The sequence below is a fragment of the Meleagris gallopavo genome, chromosome 1 (assembly GCF_000146605.3).
Source record: "Meleagris gallopavo isolate NT-WF06-2002-E0010 breed Aviagen turkey brand Nicholas breeding stock chromosome 1, Turkey_5.1, whole genome shotgun sequence".
Classification (NCBI taxonomy): Eukaryota; Metazoa; Chordata; class Aves; order Galliformes; family Phasianidae; genus Meleagris; species Meleagris gallopavo.
Genome location: NC_015011.2, coordinates 47,834,307 through 47,845,302, shown reverse-complemented (window position 1 = coordinate 47,845,302; position 10,996 = coordinate 47,834,307). Strand labels below are relative to the sequence as shown.

The 10,996-nt window shown below is 42.4% G+C and overlaps 2 protein-coding genes across 4 annotated transcripts in view; one reads left to right on the top strand and one right to left on the bottom strand.

Moving 5' to 3' along the window:
* XRCC6 (X-ray repair cross complementing 6) overlaps nucleotides 1-6,191 on the top strand; it is a 13,353-nt gene extending 7,162 nt beyond the window's left edge. For all 3 annotated transcript variants that reach the window (XM_031554254.1, XM_003202301.4, XM_019614499.2), the window contains 7 exons: nucleotides 63-249; nucleotides 1,470-1,638; nucleotides 2,206-2,367; nucleotides 2,609-2,738; nucleotides 3,973-4,073; nucleotides 5,024-5,137; nucleotides 5,714-6,191. In XM_031554254.1, the coding sequence (XP_031410114.1) occupies nucleotides 63-249; nucleotides 1,470-1,638; nucleotides 2,206-2,367; nucleotides 2,609-2,738; nucleotides 3,973-4,073; nucleotides 5,024-5,137; nucleotides 5,714-5,910 (1,060 nt within the window). In that variant the 3' untranslated portion in view covers nucleotides 5,911-6,191. The remainder of the gene's footprint in view (nucleotides 1-62; nucleotides 250-1,469; nucleotides 1,639-2,205; nucleotides 2,368-2,608; nucleotides 2,739-3,972; nucleotides 4,074-5,023; nucleotides 5,138-5,713) is intronic.
* Nucleotides 6,192-8,928: 2,737 nt separating this feature from the next.
* On the bottom strand, nucleotides 8,929-10,744 carry SNU13 (small nuclear ribonucleoprotein 13). The gene is made up of 3 exons (XM_003202314.3): nucleotides 10,652-10,744; nucleotides 10,377-10,497; nucleotides 8,929-9,463 (listed from the first exon to the last, which is right to left on the bottom strand). Exons 1-3 carry the CDS (start codon nucleotides 10,742-10,744, stop codon nucleotides 9,201-9,203), a joined length of 477 nt encoding a protein of 158 aa, XP_003202362.2. The 3' UTR covers nucleotides 8,929-9,200.
* Nucleotides 10,745-10,996: the final 252 nt, after the last annotated feature.

Genomic DNA, 10,996 nt, shown 5'->3' with positions numbered 1-10,996 from the left:
TTTTTTTTGCAAAAGTGATCCTTCAGAAGTCTCAAGTCTGCCTTCTGCTTCTTTTTACACAGGTTAAATCTGTATTTGAACAAAGATCTGTCTTTCTCTGTTGGTGTTTACAACCTTATTCAAAAAGCTTACAAGCCATATCCAGTGAAACTTTATCGGGAAACTAATGAACCTGTTAAAACAAAAACAAGAGTGTTTAATGGAAAAACAGGCAGTTTGCTTCTGCCTAGTGATACAAAAAAGGCTCAGGTAATGTAGTGGTTGTTTGCCTTCTCACTCTGTGATTTTGGGGTGGTGGTGGTGGGGAGAAGCTCAACCTTTTACTGCTTTTGTTTATATTTCTTTCAGGATGAGATAGGGGAGTATTTACATCTGTATGCTCTTTGGGTTAGTGCAGTCATTTTGTAAGCTGTGCAGAGAGAGAGTGGGTTGTTTCTGTGGTTTGATACTCCAGGGAAAGCAGAGCTGCTGGTGGTAGCGTGTCCAGGAGCACAGGTCATTTCTTTCTGTAAGGCAGCACTGGGTTGTCAGAGCCTTGTGCTGCGCTGTTGGTAGTATCTCTTGAGTCATTAGGAACAAATTTTGACCACTTTATTAAACATACAAATGTAAATCACAGAGGGGTTGTTCTTTTCCAAAGAAAAAAAAGGAGCACAGCAGCTTTATTCTTTATGTTTTTTTTATTCTTTGCTTTGTCTTCCTGCTTGATAGTTAGTCTGATGTAGATTGAATGCTTTTTCCTCTCTGCTCAGGCACAGCCTTACTTCAAAATAGAATAGGCAGTTGCTAAATGTATTGGCACAAGTGCACTTTGTTTCCTTCCGTGCAAAAGGCTCATGAAATTGTACTCTAAGATTGATTGTTATTTTTATTTATACTGAACAGTAATTTTTTGAAATAAAATACAGATGAGCAGAGAGCTGAGCAGTAAGACCTTACATGTCTAACTTCTGGAGGTTGACTATAATGTTTTCATTTTTATGATATATGAATGATGCTTCAAAAGCATTGCTTTTTGGTTTCTGTTTTTGTCAGGAATGAGTAGCTGATGTTTGTCTGCTAAAGCAAGTTTAGAGCCACGGTTTGGTCAGGATCTCTGGAAGTATCTGCTCCAACAGTGCAGAGCAAGACTCACAAAACTGCATCAGGTTATTCAGGGCTTGTTTGGGCCAGCTCTGAGTAACTGCAAGGATGAGATGTGACAGTCTCTCTGTGCCAGGGCTCAACCACTGGCTTAGGAAATTGCATTTTTCTAATGTTCAGTCCAAATTTCCCCTGGGACAGTGGTTGCAGACTATGACCAACAATTTTAAGTGTGCCCCGATGAGGAGAATTCGCCCTGTTTTGTCTGTAACTGCCTTTCCAGTAGTGGAAGACAGCAGTTGCCTTCCCTTCTTTACCTGTCTCATCCAGTTTTTCTTCTGCTAGCATCAGAACTACCTGTTCTTCTCTGTCTCCTTCTAATTTAGACATATGGAAGCCGCCAGATTGTGATGGAGAAAGAGGAAACCGAAGAAGTGAAACGGTTTGATTCTCCGGGCTTGTTTCTGATTGGCTTCAAACCACTTTCAATGCTAAAACAGCACCACCATATCAGGCCCTCCCAGTTCATATATCCTGAAGAGTCCCTAGTAACTGGTAAGCACAGGTAGCAAGAGAAGATTCACACCTTGCATTAGGGTAACCACCTGTTCCATAAATTATTGGGGTGGTGACTGAGTCTAAAATCTTTGTCTAACTTAAGAACATGCCAATATTAAAATGTATAGAAATAAGTATTACTGCCCCTCTCAGTTGCAGTTATTTTTGTTTTCTTCAGCAGAGGAGAGCTGATTGGGCAGGGAAGAATATTGCAATCTGAATTATTAATTTGTTGCTTTTGGAAAAGGTCCTACGGTGTGCTGCTATTCCTGTGTTCCACCATACCAGAGAGATGCTTTGGAGATACGTGTTTCCAGTTTTCAACCTTGCTTCATTTCTCAAGCATTAGTGATTTTAGTTCTTTGCCCAGAACTCACACTGTTCTGGTCAGGAGAGATAATGGCATTGTAGAGATTTCCATCTTCCAACAGTTGTTTTTTTAACATCGGAAATAGTGCGAGTTTTGCAAAGAAGTCACAGCATCAAATCTGTAATGTCTGGCGTTACATTCTGGAACAAAGGAGCAAATCTGTCAATCTGACCAGTGCAGTCTTTACTTCGCAGGCAGTACAACTCTGTTTAATGCCTTGTTGATGAAGTGCTTGGAGAAAGAGGTGATGGCACTGTGCAGATACATCGCCCGCCGGAATACTCCCCCTCGCTTTGTGGCCCTGGTTCCTCAGGAGGAAGAGTTGGATGAGCAGAAAGTGCAGATAGCTCCTCCAGGTATGGGGAGAGATGTTGCCTTTCCCTCTGACTGCTTTGTTGGGTGCAGTCAGCATCACATTTGCTATGTTTCAAATACTGTCCCCTTGTAGGTACTGGGAGGTATTACTGATTGTGCTGCATAGGGCAAAATAACAAGCTGGTCTGGGGTGTCATCAGACCTATCTGATAATCTTGCTTTTTCCCCTAAATTCAGATTTTGAGGCCATGGTTCTCTTGCTCTCTCTGTCCTGTGTATTAGGTTTCCACATCATTTTCCTACCATATGCAGACGATAAACGGAACGTTGATTTTACAGAAAAGGTACCAGCCAATCGAGAACAGGTGGATAAAATGAAGGAGATCATTCAAAAACTCCGCTTCAAATACAGGTACATGGAGATAAACAGTGTGTGGGATGCACTTAGGGAAGGAAGCTCAACATTATTGCTTTCTCTACTGCACACATTTTTCAGCTGTATTGTCCACAAGATGAGATTTTGATGCTTGTATTGACTAAATAGCTTTAATTGGGATGTTGCTTCATAGCTACTAGTTTAATAGGCTCTGGCATTCTTCAGCAAGTCTACAGTAAATGTTCTAGGAAGCCATAGTTATAAATACATTGATTGTTTTCCAATCAACTGCTTAATGATCCATACTTGGCGGCCAAGCAGAGCACCTTAAAGGTTGTGATTGCAGTAGATGTAAGACTTTGAAGTGGTCTTTAGCTTTGATCTGGATTCTGTTCCATGATATGGTCAAGCATCACCATGTGAATATTTTTGTTCTTTTTTAAATATGAGGGATGTGTCAATTATTAGTTTAGATAACTCAGCAAGCCTTGCTCCTCCATTTCACAATGCAGTGTCCTGCATATAGAAGCTACACATACATTTTTACTCAAGGGCTTAAAGTATACCTCAGGTGTGGGAGAACACTTTGTCTCCCAAACACAAATGTGTCCCTTACCTCACAGTGTCATTGCTGCAGGCACACACATAAAATGCATTCAGTGAGGAAACCTTCAAGAGACAATGATTTGCACAAGCAAATTGCTTCCCTCTGCATTAGTCTTGTGCAAACTTATTTCTCAATCATTCTGAAATGACCAGGCATCATGTGCTTTATGTAGCATGTTCTGGAATTCTTCACAGTATTGCTCTTGGTTTCTGAGTTGTTGTAATTTGTTGCAGATATCACATTTTATTTTGCCAATCTATTGCAGATCAGGCCTGGATCTTTCAAATGAGCGTGTGCTAGAGAGAATAGCTGGGCCTTTTTTGTCATAACCAGGATAAATTTCAGGAGGGGGACTTTTATGGGACTTTAAAATAAGTGGGACATAAAAAGTTGTATGTAGAAAGTAGCACAGTAGTGCAGAATGCCAGTCTCTCTATTTATCTCACATAGCTTTCTAAGTCTCCCACAGCTACCTAACACATTTGGTATACATGACAGGATGGTGACTCAGCAGGTAAACTGAAAAGAGGATACGTGATTCTTCTGGTGAGGTGGATTGAATTGTGGGAAAGAGGGAAGTTTGACTTTGAAATAGACTGGTGGCAGATCTTATGTCTTAGATTCCTGGCAGCGTGCACTGAAAATCTGGGGAATTCTTGACAGGACTGACAGCTTTGAGAACCCAGTTTTGCAGCAGCACTTCAGGAATCTGGAGGCTTTGGCGCTGGATATGCTGGAACCAGAACAAGCTGAGGATCTTACAAGTGAGAATTACTGGTAGATGTGGGGGAGGGTGGGTTTGAGGACCCCTGACTTTGTCTATTCTAAGTCAGAGTTTTGATGCTACAAAACCAAATGCTTTTTAAAAGAATGTTTTAGTGGTGTTGTGTTCCAAGATGCAGAATTATGGATGTTTCTATTCTGAAATACAAAAACCTTAATTTCTTACACTGTCAGCAAAAAGGAGAAAGGAAAAATTTTCACTTTACACTCCAAAACTGAAATTTAATTCCCCTTTCCTTCCTCCATCTTTTTTTTTTCTTTTCTTTTGACGACAAACATTTTCTCTGCAATTCCTGTCTTCAAGAGTCTAATAGTATTCCGACCTGATGAGGAGGCAGAGCTCCTTACAGAATTGTTCTGCCAGGAGGCAATGTTGCCACCTGGTGGCTGTGACAATTTCTCAGAACACCTATCAAAGGCTACAAACCTACTCCTGAAGGAAAAGTTTTATTTGGTTTGGTTTTAAATTTTGTTCTAATCTAATCTAGGAATAGTGTTAGAGAAGCTGCTTATTTCCTATGAAGTGATATCTAACCAATAATCTGGGACCCTCTGCTAGATATTGTACAAATACATGACAGAAACAAGTTCTGCCTCAATCTATTTGTAATCTTAGGTAATAAACTGTTGCATTTTAAACGTCCAAGATAAGACCTAGCTAGCAGTGCCACCAACAAGGAGATCTTCTCTATCACTTCTACCATCTAAGTTTTGTTCTGTGTATATATTTAACAGTTCAGGGATATGTGCATATGTATAACACAAATCCTTGATGTTATCAAGAGCTGTGAATTTCTCATTTGTGATTATCGTAACAAAGCTTTTTGCATTTTGCATGCTTGCAAGATGCTGGCATGGTTGCTTTTACAGAAGGAAAATTGTATCGGGCAATTTGCTTTTCTTGAGGGGACAAATCTTTCTCTTTTGCCAGTGCCGAAGACTGAAGAGATGAGCCGCAGGCTGGGCAACCTGGTGGAGGAGTTCAAGCAGCTGGTTTATCCTCCTGACTACAACCCTGAAGGGAAGGCTGCAAAGCGAAAACAAGGCAAGTAAAGGCAGTGCAGATACACAACACGGTGTCTGTATTATTTTCAGTTGAGGCTTCTGCATTTTCGGTTTTCAGTGATTCACAGGGAGCAGAGAATACTGTGGTATCAAGCTGGAGAACTGCTAGAATGAGAAACTGCCTAGTGAAAACCTAGAGTGGTATAAAAGAAATTCATGCCTTCAGTCTGTATGTTGGGTGAGGAAGCAGACTTTTTATGCATGGACAATTTTGCAAGTGCAAGATGACCATTTTGGGGAATAAGTGTCAAAGTAATGCTCAGGTCCAACTGTGGTTTGGGAACGTGCAAAACTGTGCATAAAGCAGGAGTGTCAGCTGAATTCCCTATGTGAACACAGAGTTTTGTCCTTGAGTTTGAGATCACTGCTATAAGTGAAATAGCAGATAGTTTACATATTGACACCTACTTTAGAAAAAACACTGAGTGAGTGAGTATGTAGATGGCCATTAAAATATCATTCTAATGGCTATTAACTTGGTATGTATAAGAAATGCTGATGTCTTTCAGTTGTGAAAATTTTGAAAATAATGGTGATATAAAATTTGTCTTTCCAGCTGGTGATGGTCAAGCAGAAAAGAAGCCCAAGACAGAAATCTCAGAAGATTCACTGAGGAGTTACGTGCAGAATGGCACTCTGGGCAAGCTCACTGTCTCTGCTCTGAAGGATATGTGCAGGCATTACAGGCTGAGGAGCGGGGGGAAGAAGCAGGAGCTCATAGATGCACTGACTGAGTACTTCAGTGGGCGCTAAGCAGGAATGGAAGGCCATGGTTGACTTCCACTTGCTTAAAGTTGCGGTTGTTGTACTTGAATTGTGAGTTTGCTTAATCTTGCCACAGAGGAGAAGGGCAATGGTTGCTGAATCTAGCACTGGAGAAACTTCCGACTTGTAGTTTTTGAACATTTCTGCAAACTCAGATACTGTTCACAGTAGCAAAATTAAATGTCCTGCTAACTCAGGTTGCTCACAGATCATGGTAGTGCCTTTCTGGTTTTTTAATAAAGTTATTTTGGACTTTTTTCTTTGCACCACGAGCTGTAGCATCTTTTCATCACGAAGACAGCAAAATTCATTTAAATAAAAAGCAGATCATTTGTGTGACACCACATGAACACATGCGGCAGATCAAGTCTGTCTGCCAACAGAGGATGTAAACACAGGGGTTTACTTTGCTGCCAGCATCAGTGCTTATCATCAAATTGTGTTCTTTTCCCCCATCGGTGTTATACAGATTACTAGCAGATCACAAAAGAGAGAATCATTACTAGTGATCAGGAGCAACACTTCATAGAGCTGCTCAGCCAGGTCTTCCTTTTTTAAATGGTAAAGAAGAAAAAAAGTCATGTTCCGTGGAAAACTGCAAGCACTTATCCAAGGTAAATTACTGAGATGGCATAGTGCTTTTCTACCTCTGTAGTGAGTACGAGTCAGAGTATTATACAAGTTCCTGTGCCAAAACCTGTGCTCAAAAGTAGCAGATTGTGGAGAGTAACCCTTGATTGTTACTCAGAGTATTTTTTAAATCATACTGATGAAGCTGCATCTGGGGTTCTACGTCTTGTTTTTTAAACTTTCATCCTTGGGATGTCCCACTTGTGTTGCAGCACAAGATGAGTTAAAATGATAACTTAGTGGCTGGCTGAACTGTAACTTAGCACTGAATGCAGTTGTGGAATACATGAGGTATTTTGGTCTGCACGGTGTTTGCATTCAGCAGATTCCCGTTTGGCACACTCCATTAGGCAACTTACTTTAGAGTTAAGTTGTATATTAAGGTCATGGCTGTGCTGTGAGTGCAGAATATGTATTGGGAGCCAGCTGAAAACAGCCTGAGAACTGCAACCACTCTAGCTGTACCATTACACTGCCCACTTCCATCTGCAGTGCTTCAAAAGAGCAGCTAACATACTGAGCCCTGCAGATTGAAACTCATGTCTTACTTTCAATCTGCTTGCATTATGATTGATAGGTATTAATAAAGAATGTCTAAGCAATAAATTCTTTTTGCCCTTAGGTGGAGAAGTTACTGTAAATGCTTGTCTTAGCAAGGCCTGAATTGAGTGCAATATAATAATGAGACTACCTTAATTTTGTGAGTTTTCCTATCCTGGATGCCCTTGTTAGCTTCTGTCTTGGCTTGCTAACCCCCAGGCACAGTATGTTCCAGGCTTTAGATAATTATGTTTCTTCTAGGTTATTACATCTCCCTTTCTTCTTTTTAAAGCAGGCTATTGCATTAAGCATAAGTTTACCAGGAATGGCAATGGAAGGCTTCAAAGCAGAAAATTAGCTTTATTTACTCTAGAATCCTTTATTTCTGTTTCGTATGTGCTTTGTTTTACATTAGCTGTCTTGGCACAATACAGATAGGGCAAACTGTGGTTTTAAATGACTAGCTCAGAGATCAGAACTGGTAGATGGAACAGCAGGCTTTCCAAAATTTGTACAAACAACAGGGTTCTGAGATCTTTGTATACATGACAGTAATATTCTTGCTAAGATGAATTTATCAGCCCTTTACAAAAAGGTACAATTTGTCTTAAGTCTTGCGTGAGCTGCTTTCATCTGCTTCAGATATACTTAATAAAAGGTATGCAGTTGGTACCACTGTGAGAATGTTACACAACTTATTTTCCCTTCTGCTGTTGTACCTATTGGTCTTTCCACTCTGGTTTTCCTTTCTGCCTTGGAAAGGTGGGAGGCACAGCTGAGCTGGGCAGCCACACAAGGAGACAAAATGCTGGGGATAAGCTTCCAGCTGTTAAGTCCAGGCATCCTGCACAAGACAAATTTGGTATGATCCACTCCAATGCAGAAGTTTGCATTTCTGCTCAAAACAGAATTATGATTTGTAACACAACATGCACTGAACTACAGCTAGCTCCATAAAACCACACCAGATCCAGAATGCTGGTGGTGCGTTCATGCTTTTCGAGATCATGAAATTATGTGACCTTCTTGAGTCATAGGTTGTTTTATCTGAGAAATCACTTTGTCCACTGTTGTCTTGGCTACGACTTAAAGGGCTGATCTTCAGGCACATAACTATAGTGCAGTAGCTTCTCTAAAAGCGTGAGATCATTTTTACAGTTTTTGGCCAGATGTACAGTACTTATCAGACATAGCAAGCTGCTCTCTACCCAAGAATATGTTTTGTATTTAAATGTCTTAAGAAGCCCAAACTTTGCAGATCATTGTTGCAATCCATGCAAAGAAAACTGAGGGAATATTGATCTACTACACCATGATGGCCTTTAGGCTATCTCTGAGCAGTTCAGCTTGAAAAGTAGAACACTTCAGTTAGCAAGTGCTTTCCCGAGGGAATGACAATTCTGGACGTTCCTGTATTTAGATTTGTCAGTAATTTTATTTTCTTTTTTAAAAAAAAAAACAACCAGCATTTAAAAATAAGTGAAATTAGAGATTTCCCCTTGTGCACTGCCGTACGACTTCAGCTCCCTATATACCTCTTAGAGAAGTCTCTAGCCTGATCTGAAGGAAGAGTTGTGCTATGTGTACTGATCCTGGCTCTACCAGCTGCTACACAGTAGCCACAGTCCTATGCTTGGTCTATGCTGCTTCACTTCAAAGCAACAACTCCTGCAGCCCAAATACACGCATTGTGCTGCGGAACCAACATACCTTATTCCCCCATGGAGTAAACCATTCTGAAACAGAGAGATACACCTGTTAGACGCTGAAGTATTAGGAAGCTAGTGGGTAGGTTACAAAAGCCCTGAGCAGGCAGATGTGGAGATAGGCGGGGTATTTTTTTTCTTTTAAATGTCAAGCAGTAAATACAGTTGTACTATCACTTTTCAAGAAGTAATACAACAAGAATGGGTGTTGGAGTGGAATAATAGAAAAAGGGAGGGGAGAAGAGGCAGAGACACTTTAAGAATTAAGCCACTATTGAACAAAAATGTGATTTTTGAAATGGAACATTGATATCAAAACTATAATGTCATCAACTAAAGCTAGACATTATTCCCCCTGACTTCACCATTACCCATTCCACACACACTCAAACTCATGGGCGCTCAGACCAACAGTCTCTCTATAGCTTGCTGTACAGACTGGATCTGAGGCTTTAGCTGCGATCCCTCCTTGATAGTGATGGAGCAGGCGATGACAGGCCGGGAAACCCCACACGCCCGGCCCAGGGCCTGCTTGGAGCGCACGAACACATAAGGAACATTCTTGTCCTCGCAGAGAAGAGGGAGGTGCAGGATGATCTCCAACGGTTCAGCATCGGCAGCCATCACAATGAACTCTGCTATTCCTCGGTTCAGTGTTTTGGTGGCTGTAAAAAGAAACTAAAAGTAAGTCTACGTTCCATGAAGCGCATTGCATGAACAACATTAAAAGATGCTGAAGTCAGCATGAGCAAGAAGGCAGGCCAAAGAATACTGTTATAGCTACAGGGCCATGTAATAGCACAGCTCCAAGTCCAAAATGAACAATTTGCAGTCAGCAGCGCACCCATGAGAGGAAGAAGGCTGACCCTTGAGTGCCAACAGCAGGTCCCAGGGAGGGATTATTCAGAGGGTCACATCTAGACTACCGCACCCAGCTCCACACCTTGAGAGATTCACAAAGGAGTGAGGCCAGCACAGGGTTAGCAGCTGGTGCACTCCATAGATGAGACCAAGAGAGCTGAATCTGTGCATACTGGAGAAGAACCAGCCAAGGTGGGATGGAGGAGAATAACTGCTGCCTTCTGCCACTCCAAGGAGACTGCAGAAAGGATGGAGCCAGGTTATCCCCATGAGCGCACAGTATAAAGGACAAGTTGTAGACTTTGACTGTTCTGGTGTGAGAGCAGTTTAAGCCACAGGAGACACTGTGGAGTTTCCATGCTTAAGGTTTTTTTGTTTGTTTTTTTTCAAATAAAGCTTAAGCAGATAAAGCCCTGAGCAGCTTGATCCAGCTGTGAAAGGTGCCATTCTCTGAGCGGACTGCGCTACAGAGCTCCCCTCAAACCCCAGTTATCTTATGATTTTAAGCTGGCAAGGCACCTAGTCATCCCATTGCCACATCACAAATGATCACAGTACATGCACCAGGAACACAGTCCGAGCATCTAGGAGGAGGAAAGAGAGGGATACTCATGACAGCCAGAGCTATATAATATCCACGGCTCACAGCTGGAGAAAAAAATACAATCTCCAGCCACAGCTTCCCACGGCATTCCCAGCATGCCTTGCTGGTCCCACCTTCGTTGGCTCCTTTGCGTAGCTGCTTGTAGTTGCAGGACTGTTGCACGAGGTCCAGCAGTGTCTTGGTGAGCTGTGCGTCAGCCAGTGGGTAAGCTTTGGGGTTCACCTCTGCCTCACTCTAGAAACAGGAGAAAGGAAAAGATGGGAGAGTGGTATATCAGGGGCAAAGGAGTTTGTTCCATGGGACATTAGAGATGCAGCAAGTCCACCACGTGTAGTGCATCACAGAATCCCTATGGTTGAAAAAGTGCTCCAGGATCACCCAGCCCAACCTTCAGCTCACCCCCACCATGCACACTGACCACGTCCCTCAGTGCCACATCCACACGGCCCTGGAACACCTCCAAGATCGGCGACCCCACCATCTCCCTGGGCAGCCCGTGCCACCGCAGCACCACTCCTTATAAATGCTTCCTGATACCTAACCTTAATGTTCCTTGGCGCAACTTGAGGCAATCACCTCTCATCCTATAGCTACTATCTGGAAGAAGAGGCTGCCCGCACCTCGCCACAACCTCCTTTCAGGCACCTACGCATACGTATATCACGTACATCAGCCCACAACCCACCCCTAGATGCCCCTCGGCGCAGCCCCACGCAGCGCGGCCCCCACGTGC

Coding starts and splice junctions, on each gene's coding strand:
- SNU13 (XM_003202314.3), bottom strand. CDS start 10,744: ATGGTGGGGTCGCCGATCTTGGAGGTGTTCCAGGGCCGTGTGGATGTG. Junction 10,498..10,651: donor ATGGTGGGGGTGAGCTGAAG/GTTGGGCTGGGT, acceptor TCCTGTTTCTAG/AGTGAGGCAGAGGTGAACCC. Junction 9,464..10,376: donor ACGCAAAGGAGCCAACGAAG/GTGGGACCAGCA, acceptor TTCTTTTTACAG/CCACCAAAACACTGAACCGA.